The following is a 20,391-nucleotide window of genomic DNA, read 5'->3' as shown; positions in this document are numbered from 1 at the left end:
ATAAGCATCCTAGAACATTCACACAGACATACTACGTTTGAGAAAGTTTTATTTCTTTTGGCACTCAGCATACTTCTCTAAAAACAATAGTTCCATCTCTAACTTGTGGCATGATGGTGCACGACTCATGGCTGCGAGCCACAACATTTAAATAAAGCTCTAAAACGTGCTTCTCTGAATTTCTGTGGAAAACTTTCTTGTACCCTATCATTACGCATTTAAAATCTGTACATCATACGATAGTTTGCACTTATCTCTTCATTTTTGGACAATCTGAAAAATAAAATGTATTCTTAAAACTGCTTGATATAAAGTCTTAAAAACGCCGCAAGTCGGCGTCAAAATATCCTGAAAGAAAACTTTTTCTCGCCAACTAAGAGGTGATAGTTTTAATGAGGTAAAAAGAACGTGATTCTTCAATGCTAGATGATACCATTTACTACTTAAATCGATGGAATAACTTACAAAGAACGAAACAGTTACGTCGATTAGAAAGTACACAAAAAGGCAAAAATATCACTTAAAAAGAGAGCTAAATTACTTCCAACTTACTTAAATTGAGGTGTTTATCTTTCATTTTTTTAGTTTTAAAAAAATCATAATTTTGGCTCAACATTCTTTTACAAATATCTTCGTCGTTGTGCTGCCCTAGTTACAATTCTATTGTCCAGCAAAATGAGGGCACAAACAGGCGAGAGCACTCTAAAAGTACCATTTTCCTACATAAGCACTACGAGGTAAGTTTGGTCTCGAGCTTTTGTGCCCTTAGACTAAAAGCACTCCCTTGTTTTCTGCGAAGTTTGTCGCGCAAGTCAAAGAATATCAGAGAGTAAAAAATTGACGTAGCGCGCCGCGCGGAGTTCTGAGAACAAAGCAGCAGTGCGGTATTTTTCGTGCGCCTCATTCCCAGAGTTACACGCGGCGCGTTAAAATTTATCTGTTTTCTATAATTTTCTCAATTTTTTTTTTACTAGTGAAACGGACTTTGCCGTGCCCTTAGCTTTCCTTTACAATTAGCGTGGAAAAGACCCATGAACACGATTGTCAGTTCTCGGAGATGACACGTCGCCGGGTTATGTTATGGTATTAGGTTAACAATGTTTTACTGCCAACAGCTTTCAATTCTTTTTAAAATACTAGTGACTTTGGCGAAGCTTACAACTCTCACACCATTCACTATATATTATGAAAAGGAACAGTTCTTCAACACCCGCTTTATCATCCGATTCTCACTGCTGTTTGCATTCTTTTTCCTTCTCTCTTTTCTTTTTATCTGAGCTGCGCCTGCGGTGCGGCTGTATCAGCGGCACTGGTTTAGCTTTCGACTCAACTCCCGTCGGGAAGGGTGTAGGGTCTTCTTCTGCACTACCATTTTGTGACTTACGGCCAAAAGTGGGGTCTATAAATTCTGCAATGTTGCATTCATTTCCGTTGGGAATACTGCCGTTGTTGATTAACTCCGTGTTGATATGATTAGAAGGCTCGGAACTAGCCACAGTTACCCTCCGCTCCAGGACTCTGCGGTCGCGTGAACCGTACGGAATCTGGTCATCTTCCTCATAGAGTCGTTCCCAGATCTCTTCATGGGTGACCTGTGATGTCGGAGACGTGAGAGCCTGAAATTGAGAAGATGAACTTGTTGATGACGTTTGGGAAGTTTGCCTAACAAACTCTGCCGATCTTTCGAGCGAAGACTGCTGCGATGAGTTTGGAGAATCGGACGATCTGTATTCTTGTTGGCGGAGCGCATCTCTATCAAGTGACGTGCTCGGCGGAGAATTAGAACTGGTTCGGGACAATCTTTTTGCACCATTTATGTCTCGTTCAAATGAACCGTTGTATTGCGATGTAGCTGGCCTCTCTGGGCAGCTGTATTGGCGATGTAAGTTGTTGTCTCTTTGAGCATCGTGTTCTGGTTTGAAGGTTGGTTCATCTTGCAGTAGATCGGGCATTCTGTTTCTGTGTGTTGCTTCCTCGTATGAAGGAAGCCTCTGATGCGACTGAAAGAGGAAGGACCCAAGAAATATGTGAACGACTACGCAAATGAAAAAAAAAAGAGAAAAATACAAGACAAAATGATCGAAAAGTAGCCTTCTCAATATTTCTGCGCAAAAAAATGGGAGATTCCTCTCTCTGCAGTGAGTACATGTGGGAATTGTGATTGAGGCGAACATCAAGAACTCGACCCAGTTTTCGTGACTCGCCTTGAATCATATTGAAATACAGCAATTCGATTAAAGCCCCTTAAATTTTACCTTAAGAGAGGGGGTGGGGAAGTGATCTTCCCTTCGGTCTATACCAGCAAATTTAGCCTCTACCTCTTGTTTTTTTTTTTTCGTTAAATCCTCTTGCGCAACAGCGAGCATGTCCTTGTCGGATACATTGTTAGGGAACAGTCAATGAACATTCAATGAACTTGCACCTTCATTCCGAATGGCGAACAACTCACCTGCAGTTCTCCTGTACTTCCAGACGAGCTTTCTGCAGGAACTGTCTGTGCTCTCTGCAATTGTCTCTCTCTCTTCAGCTTTTGTAATCTAATATATTCTCTTCTCTGAAGCTCTTTAGCAAATTCCTTTAAATGCGAAAGACACATAGAAGAGAGTTAAAAGATAACACGAAGAACCGTATAAAACTGCTCTCAATTAAGACAGCTAGAAAACACGCGCCACCCCTCAACCAATCAGATGCAAAACTAGAACCAATCGCCATTAAGTCCACTTGCATTTTCCCACGCTTGACGCGCCTTGCCAGTAACAAGCTAACTTTGCAATCTCATTGGTCCTTTTGGATATTCTCTTTGCTCTGATTGGCTGTTGTGTTTATCATGGTTTTTGTTTTACGAAGCTCAAGCGACAAACACCGTAAGCTGATACATCTTGACCACGTCTTCAATACTCTCAAGTAAATGATTAACTGACGCATACCCTGTCTTGATATTCCAGTGCTAGCTTCCTGTCGTGTTCCGCATGACGGTCTTGTTCTAATAACTGACATGGAATTAACTGTTGTTAGCTCTAACTGTAGAGTACTTCGAGATCCAAATTTATATTCAACATCATCGAGGCCCATAAATATTGAAAAAATTTCAATTGTGGACAGAATCAAATATTTAGAGACGGATATGCGGATGATTAAAAAACATTCCCAAGACTACCCTTCCAATCGTTAACAATTATTCACCAAAGTGGAGGTGAACAATGGTGGATATTTACCGAGCCGTAAATTAGCGGAGTAAACATTCACCACTTTCACCGACCCCATGGTGAATGATTGTTTTAGTCTGCTCCACACAGAAACCGAAAATTGATTTATTTCCTTTCATAATCCCAAAAAATGACCGGAAATTAAACTCTTGACGTGCAATTTTGTCTCCACAGCTACTTAAAGGTGAATGGTGCTTACAAATCATTTCCGAAATAGCCAATCTGTGCGCGGGACAAGCATTATTCACGTTTGGTATATACTTAATGTCGATATAGTTAGAATTTTTAAGTTAAAAGATAGATGACCTACACGAAAGTACAAGAAACATAGTATAAAAGCATACCTTATTTTCTTGCTCCTGTAACTTTCTTGCATATTCCTACACAATAAAAAAAAAAAAAAAAAAATCCAAAGTTGTAAATTAAAATAATACATCAATCTACTCTTAGTTAATATATAACATCGTAGTCTGATCGTCCTAGTGAGTGTAGTCATGAGAAGAAATGTTTTCGGTGGTGGTGACTGACGTTTCGACAACCTGAACGAAAGTCATCGTGATCTTTTGGACGACAGACGCATAGATGACGTCACAATGAACAGCATTTTGCTTATTCATCGATATCTGTTTTCGACCTTTACGTTTAATGTGCAGCGAAGCGGAAAGTATTCGCAAGGTGTGTCTAAGGTGTTGTGCATACGTGACATTTTTCGAACGTTACATGTACGCGTAAGAGATGCTCTTCGAGGTCACAGATCAAGGACTGAAAAGATATGGTTTAAATAGACATCGATGTGTATAGATGCTACCTTATCTACCCTACTTGTAAAAACTCCTCTAATGAAGTCTTCTATTGTCCGACGAAACGCGTGGAGGAATAAAACAAGTTTTTACTATTTGAGTTCGTATAACCATACTTCCCCTCTACTAACTATGGTATAACAATGCTCACTAGTTTATCATTGAAAAAAAAAAAAAAAAAAAAAAATCCATGCTACACAGTATTCTTACCTCATCTTGTCTCTCTCGCGATCTCTTATGCGCCTGCTCCCGGGCACCTTTGTCTTCATTGTCATCAAACAGGTCAATAGCTGTTCCATCAGCTAGGATAATCCTATCACATTCTAATCTCCCCCCTTCACTGGGCGGCAGTTGCACTACAGCTCCCTCTCCCATACTGAATCTCTTCTCAGGCCCCCTAACACTGCTAATCTCTCCTTTGACATGGCGACGCGACTTGGTTTCCTCTGTATCTGGAGAAGATCGACCATTCCTTGATCCTACCGGGACAGGTGCTGCAAGGAAATAAGTTCAATCATCAAAAACAAAAACGTTTTTTTTTTTTTTTAATGTGGAGTTAGGAAAATTTTTTAATTGAGCGTTTGAAGTAATGGGGGACTGCGATGCTTCTACTTCATTAAGTCCTGTGATTGGTCAAGAAAGCCTGCGAAAATTTTTTAACCAATCAAATGCAAGACTAAGACCAAAGGTAATTGTTGCATGGAACCGATAAGAATTCTGATTGGGTGCAACGCTCTTACATAGCGGCATTTAATGGTCATTTTGCATCCACGTGCAGCTTTCAATCAACAGTAACGTTTCCCCGAGGAAAGGGTTCCGTTATATTGTGTAACTCCCACGGCATCACATATCATATCTCAAGAGGACTGAAATCATAAATTGTAAACAATCAAACCTCTTTGAGTTTCAGCATGTTGCCGGTGATTCACTTGATTATCATTGTGATCTTGCAACCCTGATAGAGCCTCCTGGAGAATTTTACTCTCCCTCTCCTCCCTAAGTTGTCTTTCTGCTCTTCTCTGCCTTGCACGTTCAAGTTTCATAGCTTCTTTTTCTTGCAGTTTTCTCGCAATCTCCTAGCAAAAAAATATATCACACATTTTAAGAATTTAGAGCACTTTTCGATACAGTACTGTAATACCAAAACCACAGTAACATCAACAGCCAATCAGAAGAGAGGAAAAACCTCAAGGGAATAAACGCGAACTGCCCGGAACGCGGGAAAATGCGAAGGACCAAATTGCACTTAGTCTTAGTTTTGCATCTGATTGGTTGAGAAAGTGGCGCGAGCTAATTTTGAACCAATCACAAGACGTGGCCACGTAAAACCAACTCAGTCTTAAGAATAAAGGGGGTAAGTTTCTAATGAAACTGTGGTGCTGCGTTGTTGGGGTAACAAGGTAATTTGGTTTGATCAACTGAATTGATAATGTAAACTGGCCACAGTTAAGAGTTAAAAAGCCAACGTTTCGAGCGTTAGCCCTTCTTCAGAGCGAATGACGATGGACTAACACTCGAAACGTCAGCTTTTTAACTCTTTACGGTGGTCAATAGTCCCTTTTACAGTTATGGGCTTGGTGGCCAAGCCTTTGAACAGGAGTGAGGCTAAGGGTGACCCTGTTGTGATAGAGACCTGTATCTAGTTAGCATGATAACAAAGTAATTTGCATTTGAAAAGCAGCAACATCTCTATCATAACAAGGTCACCCTAAGCCTCACTCCTGTTCAAAGGCTTGGCCACCAAGCCCACAACTGTAAAAAGGACTATTTACAATCTCAACTTACTTGATAAAACCAAACAACCCAGTCTTAGATTTTTTCAGCACACAAGCGCAAATTGCTTTATGAGCTGTAATCTGAATACTTTTCCGGACAGTTAGTAACATTACACCTCACAGTGCAGACACTTATGCATACAAGAGTTACAATTACCCAATTCATTCACATGATAGGAACATCATTTCTCTTTCTATCTACCATACTTCTCATCAATATGAGATTTGAGAATTTGGTTTTAAATCAAAGATTACATGAAAAGCTGAATTATAAACACCATTTGATCAGTTCATACCAGTGATCTACTGGTGGACATTGATAACATCACAATGATAAACAATATTTTACTTTTTTATCATTACAAAAACAAAACAAGTAGATAATTTCTACATTGCCCTGTGTCTGTTCAGTAATAAATGCTAAGATGTGTTAACCCTTGAGCTACCAAGATCTGATTGTTCATTCTCCCCCTCTAGTGGCGACACATTTCCTTATGAATTGGCTACGAGAATTTGGTCTTCAATCAAGGTAACAACTTCTACCTGCTATGTTTGAGTAATCTCACTAACTGTTTGCTGGATCATGTATGGATATTTAAGGGAGAATAAACATATTTATTACACGACTCAGGCAGTCAGAGGGCCAATAACTAAAATCAACCAATCAAAATGCTCTATTGCCGGTCAATATTCTCTCAGTATTGGACCGGGCATTGTCCCGAATGGTCCTGAATGATACTGCACTTGTGTCCCTTCGAACTTCAGTCATATAATAAATCTCTTATTAACCAAGCTTGCTCGCGACCGTACTGGAAGAATATCGGCCCTCAGTCTTTTTTGTATGGACCGAGTGCAGCGAGGTCCATACTGTCAAGACCTCAGGCCGATATTCTCCCAGTACAGCCCTTGCCCTTGATTAATAAGATATATTAATCACCTCTGGGAGTTTAAGGGTCATGAACAGCAGTGACACACTCTGTACCTCAGATGCCACTTTTGCTCTTACCACATTTCGATGTCAGCTGTGATCTACATGTATTACTGAACAGACGCTCTACAACATGTAATTTGTTTGTTAAATAACAAAAAGAAGACATTTTCATCCTTCCCACCATCTGACAATGCATAAAAATGACTTATTACCGGTCACTCTGAAAATGAAATGGTTCCAGGATGTGACATGTTAGGAGCTCCACAGAACATAATTTATATTTAGTCTCAATTTCCACAGATTTCATAGGAATTCAGTGACCATTTGTTGAGCAAAGCAAGAAATCTGTACCATAAATTGAGAGAAAACAGAAGTAGAACAAAATCTTGAAATCTATAGCAGATCAAGACACTAGCTTACTGATATTAAAACATAAAATTTCATATGGCTTCAGAGCCATCTTTAATACAGTTATTTGCCGCATAAAATGTTTTTTCCTGTAACCACCTTGACTTAAATCAACCCCTTTCCCTGAGAAGAATATAAAAAGATAAATACTATTTGTAAGTATAAGATGAACATAAAGAAAACCTTGCCACATTTACCTCGTCCTTCAGTTCAGAATCTCTTCGTTTCCTTTCACAATTTACTTCCTAAAGAACAAGATGTATCATTATCTTAAATTAAGATTGAAAATGAAAACTGATTAATGCCAAAACTTTTATATTTTATCATTTCATTTGCCATTACATATGAAAATACCACAGTTTATGGCAATTGGCAAAGGAAAAAAAAAAAACAGATAAAAGGTGAAAAAAAAAAAAAATGAATGGCTTGTATGCTTAGGTTTTCTCACAAGTAGTATTATGATTATAGTAAATAACGCTGACATGCCATTTTAATACATGTAGCTAGTCCATAGTAGAATTAGTAAATGTTGGAAAAAGACATGAGAGATATTATGTCATAATCAAGAGAATTGAAAATCCTCAGACCTTCATAGAAAATGGAGAACTGCCAAATAATAAAATAATTGTTATATACTTGTATGTAATGCTAGATTACAGGGGTTTGTGTGCCTTGTGTTGTAGCTGTGGATTTGGTTGTTTCTCAGATGTAGTAAAGCAAGGATATCATAAATTCACTGATATCATCATGAACAATAATTAGGAAAAATTCAGATATGTTTTGAAGTAGTGCCAAATTAAAAAATGATTCAATGCTCATTTCAACTCCATCTACAGAAAGAAAAGTTGATTCTAGGAGGGGAAAAGTTGAAACAATTCTAAATACATTTTTTTAGATACTCACTTCAGTTTGTAGTTTATGTTGTAGATCACTGGCAAGCCACTCTTCTGGATGTGCCCTGAAGCAAGAAAAACCGAATTATTTACCCAAAACGTGATCTATATTTTTAATCATTTCTTTTGAGTCATGCAATCCTGCAGTTTTCCAATTCAAAAATAGTCCTTGGGAGAACAGCAGAGCTGCCTTTAACTATTAAAGTGAACCAAAACATTTGCTACATTGAGCATGTTTCAATTTTTTTCCTTTGTTTAAATTCTTTAAAAGTGAGGTAACATTCATTTCCCTTGTTGTTTCACTTTAAGATGATGAATACTAATAGACAAAAATAAAAATCACCCAGTTTAAAAGGAATTAAACATGGTAAGATTCAAAAGACAGTACAAACATCTTTACAAAAACATCCCAACCAGTTGCAAGATGTTTACTCACCAAACAAAACAGAATTTCTGAATCACTTGCTCTTGAGAAGTGAGCGTTTTGATAACTGCCGCATAACTGTGCCATGCTGAACGGACTTTAGACAACGTGGCTTCAAATTATTTCTGTTTTACTTCCGATGAATTAATCATAATGATATTGCCTACATTAAGGTCATGCAATCGTCTACTGGTCATGCAATATATTTTATAAAAAAAATTTGTGTTTAAAATTTGCTGATTTATCACATTTGCATGATAAGCAATTATTCAAAAAATATACTGAAAGTCTGTACATCATTGACAACCATCTAGAAATGTCTTGCCACCTTAAAGCAGGCACAGCCAGTTAGATAATATCAGTATCAGTAACAGGGAATTATTACAAAATGCTTTTAATTCCTTTTTTACACGAAGTCCAATATCAGTTTTACCTCTGGCAAGTATCACTAATTCAAAGACAATGTCTAAGTGGGAACCGATCCTTCACGCAACACGAACACAATACATTCATCTCACATGTGAAATGAATGGCAAGAGATCATAGAGCTGATGCACTAAATTTAAATTGACCAAACTGAAATAAAAATTCAAGGCTTTTTAACCATTTCACTCCCAGATGTGATTTACATGTAACTTCTCTCTAATAAACAATAACTCAAACTTATCATTAAGTAGCTGTTATCTTTAACTAATCTACTACAAAATATGTAGCAGTCAGAGGGGAGAATCAACAGTTGGATCTTGGGAGTTACTGAAATGGTTGTGTTTCAGCTTATAACTGCTAAGATTAAAAAGCCATCAAGGCAAACTGAAAATATGCTTAAGACAGTGAATACCGGTTTTCGCCTATGTCATGATTCATCTTTCAATTGACATCACTTTACCTTTGATGGTTTACTAGTTATTATAAACACCAAATGTATTGTTCTGACATGTTACTCCACTTTAATCATTATTCAAAATAATGTACAATAAAGCTGATGCATGTAAAATAAAACTGATCATAAAGAAAGATCCAACCAGAAGCTTTTTTCAGTATCAGTACATTACTGCTAAGTTTCAACAGCCAGTGAGATAAACTTATGGAAATTGATGACTGGTCTATCCTACCCTAGGATTTTTCTTACAAACATCACAGAATGGTTAGTGGTTTACATGTACTCATCATGAACACCGCAAAGAAAATATATTTATCTGATCCACTAGTTTTATAATGATCACCATCCTGTATCTATTTATAGCGTATGCTTTCAGTTGAAATAAATTGGGAATAGAATAGAACACATTCCAGTAATAATGATTCACATTTACCTTGGAACACAAACCTAATGCATATTACATACCAGACATTTTTATATCAAAGACAACTAATATTTCCTTATCCAATTTGGTCAAGGGATGAAATTATTTTAAAATATTTCCTGTTCAATATCTACAATGACTGAGAAGTTATCCAAATCAATACCAGTTTCTTGTAATTATATAATCAAGCAAGCAAAAAAATTTATCCTCTCAGGTGGAAGGTAGTTTTAACAATTGCAGAAAAAAAAGCCTAAAAATTTTAAGATTTTAACAGAACTTGAAACTGAGCCTCCCAGATAACAGTTACTGCTTGCTGGAGGAAAAATTAATATTGGACTTTGAGTAAATATGACAGCGTTATGTATCCCAATTTGATATTGTCTGACAGGGTGACAGCTAGGACATCACTAGAAGGCTGTAAATGATCCAAAGACTATCAGTGCATTTTATTTGTATTGCTTATTACACAAATTCCACAAATAAACAATTTCAAAGAGGCATAATATTGATAAAACATACCACATGAGCATCATACTAAATGCATGACAGCTAAAATCAAACGCTTGTTTGAATTGAAATCCTCTATTTGAACCCTGTATAGATATTAATAACATATCTCTTACTAAACTCATGTTCTCAGGCCATACCATAAGTTATGGAACCTTGTTTTTTTTTTCGCTTCAGGCTTGGGGCACAAGTCCAGGCAGAAAGAACTTGGTCCATAACTCACAGTATGGGCCTCAAACTCAGTTAGCAAGAGGTATTAATAAAATATTAGTACTAAATAAAATTCATTTCCTTCCAAGTAGTTATAAAATTTTAAGTCAATACGAACGATATTTTAAAACAATCCTTACATGTGCTGGAATTCCTCACAAGGAAGGAGTTGAGCCTGTTTGACTTCTTCCAAGTAAGTTATCTTTGCTGCTTTGACATCCTCTCGTACTGTTTTCCGTTCACTTCGGTTTCTTATATAGTGATGGCCAACTGTATGAACGACAAAAGAACAAATTAGTTGCAAGCACTGCACACACAGAGCAGTTTGCCACAAAGACCTTGAATATCGTTGGGAGCTTAAGGTTTGATTGAGGGATGACATTATAGACATACTGAGAAATTAGATGCCAGTCGTTCTTAGTTGTTGTTAGTTGTGCATACAAACTGTGAGTGGCATTATAAAACTCCGAGGGCTGCAAATTAATGCTTTTGAAAGTTACAATCAGCAACAAAATTGTTAACACATTGATCTTTTCAACCCCCTATTACTTCAGTTTATCTCTTTTACCTTTAATTGTTGAGTTAATCTATTTGCCCCCTTCCCTTCCCCTAAAACAATTTGCCCCCTTGCCCCCAGAACAATGTTGTATTGTGATTCCATGACCTTTGAGCCAACACTGAGTGGAGAAGGGGCTGTTCATCATTTATAGTGGAGGAGAACCAAGGATTGGTATTCTTCACATCAATAGGACTATTCTGATATGATGTGTCGACTAATTTTGACACTGAATAAAGGCTGATAGTTTCTAAAGAAACTGTTTGGGGCTGCGTCGGTGGGGGTAACGAAATAATTTCAATTTATCAACAAAGTTGAAATGGTAAATTGGCCACCGTTATGATTATAAAAGCTGACATTTCAAACGTTAGCCCTTCATCATTCGCTCCGACGAAGGGCCAACGCTCGAAATGTCAGCTTTTATAATTTTAACAGTGGCCAATTTATCATTTCGACTTTGTTGATACATTGAAATAATTTTGACACTGATTGTAACAACTGATAACAAGCAGTATTCCCTTATTCTCTTGAACCTTTTCTTTTTTATTTAGGTTTTATATGGTCAAAATAAACCTGAATACAATCGTTATCCATGGTATACAAACACTAAAGAGGAGAAAATGTAATAATCAGAAAAAGAGCAAAATATAGAAATGGATGGCAAACTTACATTCTTCATCCTGTAGCCGTTGAGCTAATGCTCCATCTTCCCGTACCATGAATTCCTGACGCACTGGAAAACATATACAAAGCAAATCAAATACAATCAGTTTTCTGATGAGACAAATCACATAATTTCATTGATATCAATTTGATCAAGACATACATGATCCTCAGTAAGTTTAAAATGATCCTTCAACCCCCTCTCCATCAGAAGCCCTTCCATCCCTTATAAGCTACCCTCTCTCATAAGCCCCCCTCTCTGATAACCTCCCCCTCTCTAAAAGCCCTCCTCTCTGACAAGCCCACCCTCTAATAAGCCCCCTCTCTGATAAGCTTCCCCTCTCTAATCAGTCCCCCTCTCTGATAAGCTCCCCTCTCTAATATGTACCCTGTCTAAAAAGCCTTCCTCTCTAAAAAGTCTCCCTCTGATAAACTCCCCTCTCTAATAAGCCCCCCTCTCTAAAAGCCCCCTCTCTAATAAGCTTCCCCTCTCTAATAAGCCCCCCCTCTCTAAAAAGCCCCCTTCTCTAATAAGCCCCTTCTCTAAAAAGCCCCCCTCTCTAATAAGCCCCCCTCTCTAAAAAGCCCCCCCTCTCTGATAAGCTCCCCTCTCTAATAAGCCCCTTCTCTAAAAAGCCCCCCTCTTTGATAAGCTCCCCCTCTTTAATAAGCCCCCCAATCTAACAAGCTACCGGGTGCTCTAATAAGCACCCCTCCCTCAAAAGCCACCTCCCTCATAAGCCTTCTCCTTCTTGATGTTTATCCTTTGACTCCCAGGAGTGATCAGTATGTAAAATTTTCCCTAAAATTTTTAGAACGATGTGGAACAGAGAAGTGACAAGAATATTGATATAGTAAATAAGATGCAGTCAACTCTCTCATAAGGAGAAACCCTTCAGAATTAGAAAAAGAATCCATTGATAGTACTGTTTGAATTATTCTAACACTACATGGACAAAATAGAGTGGATGCCCGCTTCTGGAAGAGTATGATGTTAGACTCTTGTTAATGTCAAACAAACCCACAGTTTGCTTTCCTGCAGACAATGGAGATTTGGTAAAACTGATCCTCACTGTTCTGTTGCTCTGTTAAAGGTCATAAATTTTGTTGATTTACAAATTCAAGACAAATTTTATTGCCAAGAGTCAATCACTATACAATGGTGTCCACTTACGAAAGACCTTAACCTATACAAAAATCCAATTTTCACACTCAAAAGCATCTGTGTCCGCTTGCCTTTGAGATAATGTCTGCTTATGGGAATGCGAAAAAAACAGGAATCACAAACAAAAAGTGTCCATAAGTATGTCAACTGCTTACCGCAGATTATCACTCTTTATTTCCATGCATGACAGTTGATTTTGGGTTTGCCCTTATCAACTATCAACTACCTCAAATACATGATGCAATTGTTTAATAACAAAAAAACAACTAAAATGCAATTAACATAGCCATGAATTAGTCAAAAAATTTCATTCAGAGTCTCTGTAGGAACTGACTCTATTAAAAATTTATCTATGCGTCCTTTTCAATCGCAAACCAGAAATGCCAATTTTTGTTCTGAAAATGAAATTACTGACAGCATTTAAAATTAAACTTTTTTTTGTCATAAGGGACATTTGAAAACAAATGATGTTCAAGACAAAGAGACTCCAAATGAGATGCTTTGTGTTTTCAAACAATAGAGCATTCTTAATACTACAAAACCTGTGGGTTTTTATCGATCATGCATTGTTTTCATTAAGACAGTGTTTTTGATAATGTGGAAACAATCACCAAAACCTGAGAAAGTGTATAAAAAAGAATTGTTCCTGCATCTTTAAGAAACAGCTGTACAAGGGGTCCTCTTGGCACTCATTAAAGTACAAGAGTTTCAGATCACTCCATGATTTTGAAATCTTAAGAGCAAGACTTGACTGTCATGTTACATTAAAAACAACCTTCTGTTTGGATTTTAAATAAAATAAGGAAGATACCTCATGCTGGGTATCAAATTTTGCCACAAAATTTGTAATCAAAATTGCATTTGCTTAAATTTCCTGAAATGATCTCGTATGTAAAAGGCAGTTTTATCTACTGCACACAATTACTGTCTTAAAACCCAAAAATAAAAAAAAATTGAACACTTCAAACTAAAACATATTTTTTTCCTTAGTTACAATTTCAATGTACTAATTTCAACATCTCAATTTCAGATTTTTAAAGGATGTATATGTTCTATTACACAATTCACCATTGCAGAGTTTTATCTCGTAAATATTTGTTAATGCTTATGGAAAAAGGAAATGTCAATTATCTAGTTTATTCAATCGAGATCGATGTTTACTTTCTGTAATGAACCTCAACTGAGTATCAAAGACATTTACTTTCAAATCTCAGCAAAATGAATTTAGATATTTACATGTAGGACAAAAAACTTCTCATGGAGTATTCCTTGCCGGCAGAAGAAATATTTTGCTTCCCATGCGGTCAGCGTCAAGGCTTGAAATACAGTTACACTGTTAAATGCCTGGCAACATACCAAAAATGATATTTTTAGGTAAATTAAAGTTTACAAGATTTAGAGACGAATTTGAATTGATAGCCATTTTCGAACTCATCTTGATTCTACATGCGGACGAAGCTTGTTTGCTTGCAAAATTCGCCTCTACAAGCTTGTCCGTATTTCGATCTGCTATGTCTTTCGCTTAACTGTATCTAAGGATACAATTTGGAACAATAGTGATTAATCCCGGCTAGTATTTAATGATCATCGGAGACTTCTGGCTTGCATGATAATCACAAGAGAGACAAAATGGCGCACTAAGTTTCAGTGTTGACAATTTCGTTCACTCAACGCCATCAGTAACATTTGGCCTGACAAGTCTTCTTGGTAGGCTTAACACGCTTCGAAATACGAGTTATTTTTAAGTACTATTAAACGATCGGTTGTACCGAGCCCCTATAAATTTTTTTTTGGAAAATTTTAAAACTTTGCGAAGTAAAAACTGTAACCGCCCCGCTTACATGGGCAGATAAACAGCTGTGAGTTAATTCACCCAACACCTCCTAGGTTTGAAAGTTAAATTCTGTGCAATACACAGACAAGGTGGATTACAATGAGCAACAAAAAGAGCCTCAGCTGATAACCTTCCCTTTGCAACATGCCGATTTGAGCAGAGTCGACAACCCTCGAACGGACATAACACAAAGTAAATTTAAACATGCATTTGCCATATTTCTTCGATAAAAACGTTTGAAATCACTACAAACACAGCCTCAGGTTATTAGAATATAAAATTACACGTTTCTTTTGAAACATTTCGAATGAAATACGCCGCAATTTTGCTATTTGTCACTTATTTCCCGTGCATGAAATTAAACGAATACACAAATCCGAAGTCAAGCGATCACCATTGAATCTCGTCACATCGATTTCACGGGATTCACTTTAGTACGATCTTTGACATTTTTGATGCAATATCTTACCTTGACGCACAGAGGGCCTCTTAGATTCGTCTATCTCGGCCATGTTTCTTCAAAGAAGCCGTAACTGGCGGAAAAATTGGATCAAATTTTGGATACTTCGGCCAATATCTGAGGTTTTTCTTTACCGAGGCCGTTTCCTGTTGTTATCCGGGACCTTGGTAGTTAAACAAAAGACGAATTTTGATTGGTCAAGAATAACATAGATATTCTTTCTAGGAGCATTGTTTGAAAACAGCGGAAATGCGTGCTTAAAATTTGCGCATATAAACGCTCTAAATTGAATCAGTAAAAACCACAATTCACTCCTTAATTGCCTCAGTTTCTGCTTAATCGGGTTAATTTTATGTCACCTCCTTAAAAAACGAGACATAAATCATTTGCTGCCTTTTGTTGAGTTAGCAAAATCTTCAAACCGTTACTGCCTGGGGCTGTGAATCCGTGTAGAAAATTCTTTTTTTTTTTTCTGAACATTAGACACTTAGTTCTCAATTACATAGATCGAACTCAAATTTTTCGCAGTTCAGAGATTTTAAGAATTCAGAAAGAAATATTTGGTGTTTCAAAAGACATCACCGATAGATCATCTATCTAACTGGAAGTGGCCGGAAGTTCGAAAGAATCTGATCATCCCACTACTGGGACATCAATTCTCCGATTCAACGACCGTGAAAAATGAAAAAGTCTAGACAAAAAAAAAAAAAACTTCAAAAAGAAGCGATGGTTAGAATAAAAGGTTTATAAATAGTTTTAAATGATTTGGCTTTCATTTCATGATTGCCTTTTTGCGCAATTTGGAGTGTGGGGTCTACATGAGTAGTGTAGGCGGGGTACTCGGAGAGGGGCGACTGAATTTACGTATGCATACCTTAACTACGAAACGTATTACCTTTCTGTACGCCCACCAGGAAACAAAAATTTGAATAAGATCAAAGATTTTTCAAATGTTTATTCAAGGTTTAACATAACAGAAAATGATAGTCGGAGTTTTTCAGCTAGAGTTTACAGAACGCTTCGAAAACCGCAGGTTGCTTAGAGAGGCCGGGTGTGAAATCAATCCAGGAAATCAATCCAGGATATGAAATGTCATTTTAATTTTAAAACTAAAAGAAACTGATTCTGTAGGCAACACGCATGAACTTGATATACCACGCGGTTATGAGGTCACGCACGCCCTTCATACGCTGGATACTCGCGCTAATTAATTTGCTCCGTTGCAAGAAATTTTACGTAGGGCAAAAACTTATTAAGCTAGGATGGGAATCCTAGGTTCTTAGACTTCTTGATGGTCTACTTAAGGGTAGTCTCCCTCGCAGCCGTTTTTAGTCTCGTCACGCAACGCTTCTCCCCACAAACGCGTTGCGTGACGAGACTAAAAAAATGTCAAAAAAAATGTCAAATTAATTTGCGAGTTCAGAAAAAATTTCACCCGGTGCCTAACCTGCTGGCCGGAAGAGTCAGATTGCGTTGCAAGTACTCTGGTAACCAGAGATCGCGCAAAGGATAATGGTGGCCTACGGGAGTGAAACAAGCGGGTTTACCTTCGGGCTCTTCTGTACATCTCGCGCACCTTCGCTGATAAACCCACATAAATTTGATTGATCTAAGATTTTTCCACAGCAATATTGCTTGGCACGACGATCTAAATGCGCTAATCACAGCTGTCAGAAACCAACCAATTAGAGTGGAGCATCATGCTTCATAAAATGAAATGTAACCAGTTGGCCTCTTGTTTTACAGTAGGGCTTCTAGCGATAGCTCGGGAAATTCATTACAAGCGATTACATGGTGAGACACACTATATGTTACGTTGAAATCGCAGCTGCCGAAGGAGCCATTGACATTGTTGAATGCTTCTTAGCAGCTTTGTACATAGGGTTCTAGACTTGCCATTCACCTTTCGCTTTTCTGTATAGTTTTAGACATTTTTATACTTATCAGATTATTAGATTTTGAATCTATTTAGATTTGACCCCGTTATTTATTGTTTTCCAGACACTTTGACACTATATAGTCCTTTATTGTTTGCGATAACCTTGATTAAAAAGACTCATAATAAATAAGCACCCGGAAATTTCATCAGTTAAAATTTGTTATGTTTACAACAAATAACATCGGAAAAACACCCGAGTATTGGTTTTTTTAAATTATTGATATTAATAGGCCCAAATGAAAGATTTCTGGAATTAGCTGTTTCCAACACTCTTTTCTCTTCTTCTTCTCCTTTTGTTTTTGTTTTTGTTTTGATTTTCTTTGTTAGAACCATCGATTCGACGTTATTTTCGTTCAAATACGGATCCGAATTACTCCAAAACTAGCCCTAAACAAAATAATCAGCGGGCCCAGGGAGAAGGGGTGGAGTGTTCCGAACTCCACCCTCGTATGTGCGCTTTTTTTTTTTTTTTTTTTCTTTTTTAATTCTGTCTGACATCCAAGTTCTTGCAACGACAGGATTGCATTTAACTACTCAATATAAAGTACTCAGGGGCCGACCATTTAACTTTTGAGGGGGGGGGGGTGGGTGATTTCTGGTCATCAAGAAATTTTTTTCTAGCAATCTGCTGGGCAGGATATTTTTTCCGTTGTTTTTGTTACATTTTTTCTGTTACATTTGGGCTACATGCAATTTTTTTCTTCCAACAAGCGCTTGCAGGAATTTTTTTTTCAAAATCACCCACCCCACCCCCCTCAAGAGTTAAATGGTCAGCCCCTTATAAAGTTTGCTTATAATATTTTTCTTGGCTTATAAAGGCTTTACTGAAAAAGTGTCCCTCCGCCACTGTCTCCTTCCCCCCCCTCCCTCCCCCTCTACACAGACTCTACCGCTCAATCTTAAAACCCAACCCTACAACTCTAAACAGTGGATGTGTAACTAGTCGGTGATTCTTCTGCGGATTCTTCAAGTCGGACAAGCTCTTCCTCCGAACTCGAACTCGAACTCGATTTTCCGACAAAATCCGGAAGAGGCTTTCCACGAGTCTCCGGTAACATCATGGTCACGACACCAGCCGAAAATGTCGTCACGCCAAACACGATCGCTGCCACTTCGAATCCTGTGCTGTCCTGCAAATGAGAAATGAAGAATGATTGAGCAATTTCTAGCTGAACGTTCTAAGTCTCACTGCACTCTGCGAATGGCTAAGAAAATTCGCGCCACGTTCTCACCGAACCAATCAGATAAAAAAGGAAAAAATTTCCTCGACTCTATCATATGTTACGCGCGTTTTCCCGCGGAAATTGCACGTTTATTCTTTGGCTTCTAACTAGCCCCTTGTGATATCCACCTTCCTTTCTTATGATTGCTGTAATGTATTTGGAGCCATAGGCTATCTACATGCCTTGTCCGGGATGGCTGAGTTAATCATCTGGCGATCGTTTTGAAAGTCTCCGTTATCAGAGAATTTTGATTTGAAATAATTTACTCAAGATGAAAGCTTGATAGAAATCTAAATCTGAGAAAAAATGGAAAACTTAAACACCCTATCCAAAATCTTAATCAATGAAATTGCGCGCCTAGAAACTTCGAGCAGCGAAGCTGGGAACGGGAAGAAACTTGGCGAAAAACTATTTCCCATATTTTCATTATTCCTCTACCGTTCAAATGTTTTAGAGCACAAATAAAATTCGCTGCCTATTAAGGCTATGCGGAAATATTTTCCTTCCTTAGAATTGCTTGGAAAATTCGAGCATGCTTTCCTTAGTAAAAATATCCTGGTAAAGAATCTAATCAACGAGGAGGTGCCTCCTTACCGCAATGTAAGGTGCCGCCATTCCACCGATTCTCGCACACAGTGATGCAAATCCCACGCCGATTGTTCTGTTTATTAAATGAATAACAAATATAGGTAAATATCATCCAATCATTGCGATTCACTTTCTCGACACAGTTATCATTTGTGGATAGCAGATGAAAACATAGATATTTGAGTCGCCGTTCCACGAAAGTGTTACCCATCATAAGCCTACAGGGCAGGGGCGTAGCCAGGATTTTTCAAAGGGGGGGGGGGGGATCACAGAGGCTACTCACCATTTACACCGCTGCTCTCCCGCGTGTATCAGCGGGCTCAGTCGTATTATCGTGGCATGAAGGCCCATATCAATGGCTTTTACGGCCAAGATATTGTCATGGCGTTTTCGCCACCTTAATATTGTTGGTTGTTTGCTCTAAAGAAGACCGACCAGGGGGGGGGTCACGGGCACCCCAGGACCCCCCCGGCTACGCCCTTGCAGGGACATAACTTAATGGAAGGATGACTGAAGGGTGAAAGAGGGTGGGGAGGGAAGGGCGAAACAGCTCGAGTCCGAAGAATCTGCACAACACAAATCTTTCCCAGTGCTAAGAGCCCATCATGGGTCCCTGCCAGTGCTTATTCCTTTGGCTAATCCTCGCCACCTGAAAACGAGCTTACTAATGGGCAGGGCAGAGCAGCGGTATCATGAGCCACCCCATGAAGAACACGTAAGATTTGTAACCGCGAACTACCTTGTGAAAAATCATGGCTACGCACTTTCTCAAGTTTTCGGCTGAGGTAGAGCAAGCGTCTTCGCCAAAATTACGCCACATAAAAAAAAAAAATTTCTTTTCGTTATTAGGGACAGAGTTAAGACCTGGCTAGAAACTAACTGAACTTTTCCCAGACGTTTGTATTGTTAGTTCTCGTTCAAAGAAAAAAAAAAAACACGGGCCATCTTTTTTGAAGTCGTTTCTTTCACACAGAACTTAAAATGAACTTGTTCCAAGATGGGGGTCTAAAAAAGTGACTTTGTTCAAGTTCGAAAGGCCATCAATACAGAACAATTTTCAATCGACTGTCAAAGATAATCCATGACTGCTTTTGGTTTTCGCTAACGCTCTGTCGTGGTCCAGAAAACTCGCCGCTACCTTCGTAACCTATTAGAATCAAAACGATGATGTCGACCTTCAAACTCGTTCGTAGGGCCTTTTCCCTTAGTTGGAGGTGGGGCGGAATAAGGCCTTTTGAACGAGGTTAGTCGACCTTCACTCTTGATTAGCCGGTGTTGTTAGTTGGTTTTTGTTTTACGAAACTCAATTGAGAACAGCTCTATCACTTACGTAGACGACATATCTCAAGGTCTATTGATACATGTGTGTGTGTGTGTGTGTGTGTGTGTGTGTTTGAGTTATTCACCTTATGACTGTGGGATACAGCTCAGCCGTGTGTATGTATATCTGATAGTAAGCGGCGGAGATGGTAAACTTTCCGATCATGGACAGTACAACGATAAGG

The 20,391-nt window shown here is 38.2% G+C and overlaps 2 protein-coding genes across 2 annotated transcripts in view; both read right to left on the bottom strand.

Annotated features, from left to right (window-relative positions):
- Nucleotides 1-32: 32 nt before the first annotated feature.
- LOC111328567 (uncharacterized) lies at nucleotides 33-15,302 on the bottom strand. The gene is made up of 11 exons (XM_088729825.1): nucleotides 15,146-15,302; nucleotides 11,685-11,747; nucleotides 10,599-10,728; nucleotides 8,024-8,078; nucleotides 7,318-7,365; nucleotides 4,902-5,082; nucleotides 4,217-4,500; nucleotides 3,551-3,586; nucleotides 2,928-2,990; nucleotides 2,450-2,575; nucleotides 33-2,000 (listed from the first exon to the last, which is right to left on the bottom strand). The coding sequence occupies exons 1-11, from the start codon at nucleotides 15,186-15,188 to the stop codon at nucleotides 1,230-1,232; spliced, it is 1,800 nt and encodes a 599-aa protein (XP_088585951.1). The 5' UTR covers nucleotides 15,189-15,302; the 3' UTR covers nucleotides 33-1,229.
- Nucleotides 15,303-17,141: 1,839 nt separating this feature from the next.
- The window catches only part of LOC111328584 (organic cation/carnitine transporter 2), an 11,142-nt gene continuing 7,892 nt past the window's right edge, over nucleotides 17,142-20,391 (bottom strand). Inside the window, exons 7-9 of the mRNA XM_088730831.1 lie at nucleotides 20,293-20,391; nucleotides 18,893-18,959; nucleotides 17,142-18,205 (exon numbers count right to left, since the gene is read on the bottom strand). The exon at nucleotides 20,293-20,391 is cut by the window's right edge and continues 22 nt beyond it. Of these exons, the coding sequence (XP_088586957.1) occupies nucleotides 17,996-18,205; nucleotides 18,893-18,959; nucleotides 20,293-20,391 (376 nt within the window). The 3' untranslated portion in view covers nucleotides 17,142-17,995. The remainder of the gene's footprint in view (nucleotides 18,206-18,892; nucleotides 18,960-20,292) is intronic.

This window comes from Stylophora pistillata, chromosome 8 (genome assembly GCF_964205215.1).
Source record: "Stylophora pistillata chromosome 8, jaStyPist1.2, whole genome shotgun sequence".
Classification (NCBI taxonomy): domain Eukaryota; kingdom Metazoa; phylum Cnidaria; class Anthozoa; order Scleractinia; family Pocilloporidae; genus Stylophora; species Stylophora pistillata.
The sequence above is the reverse complement of the archived record's forward strand: the minus strand, read 5'-3'. Positions and strand labels throughout refer to the sequence as shown.

What these genes read in the sequence shown, in the direction of transcription:
- LOC111328567 (XM_088729825.1), bottom strand. Translation starts at nt 15,188, where the DNA reads ATGGCCGAGATAGACGAATCTAAGAGGCCCTCTGTGCGTCAAG. An exon ending in TGTGAGGAATTCCAGCACAT is followed by an intron (nt 8,079 to 10,598) that starts GTAAGGATTGTT and finishes TTCTTGCTTCAG; the next exon opens with GGCACATCCAGAAGAGTGGC. An exon ending in CACTGGAATATCAAGACAGG is followed by an intron (nt 2,576 to 2,927) that starts GTATGCGTCAGT and finishes TCGCATTTAAAG; the next exon opens with GAATTTGCTAAAGAGCTTCA.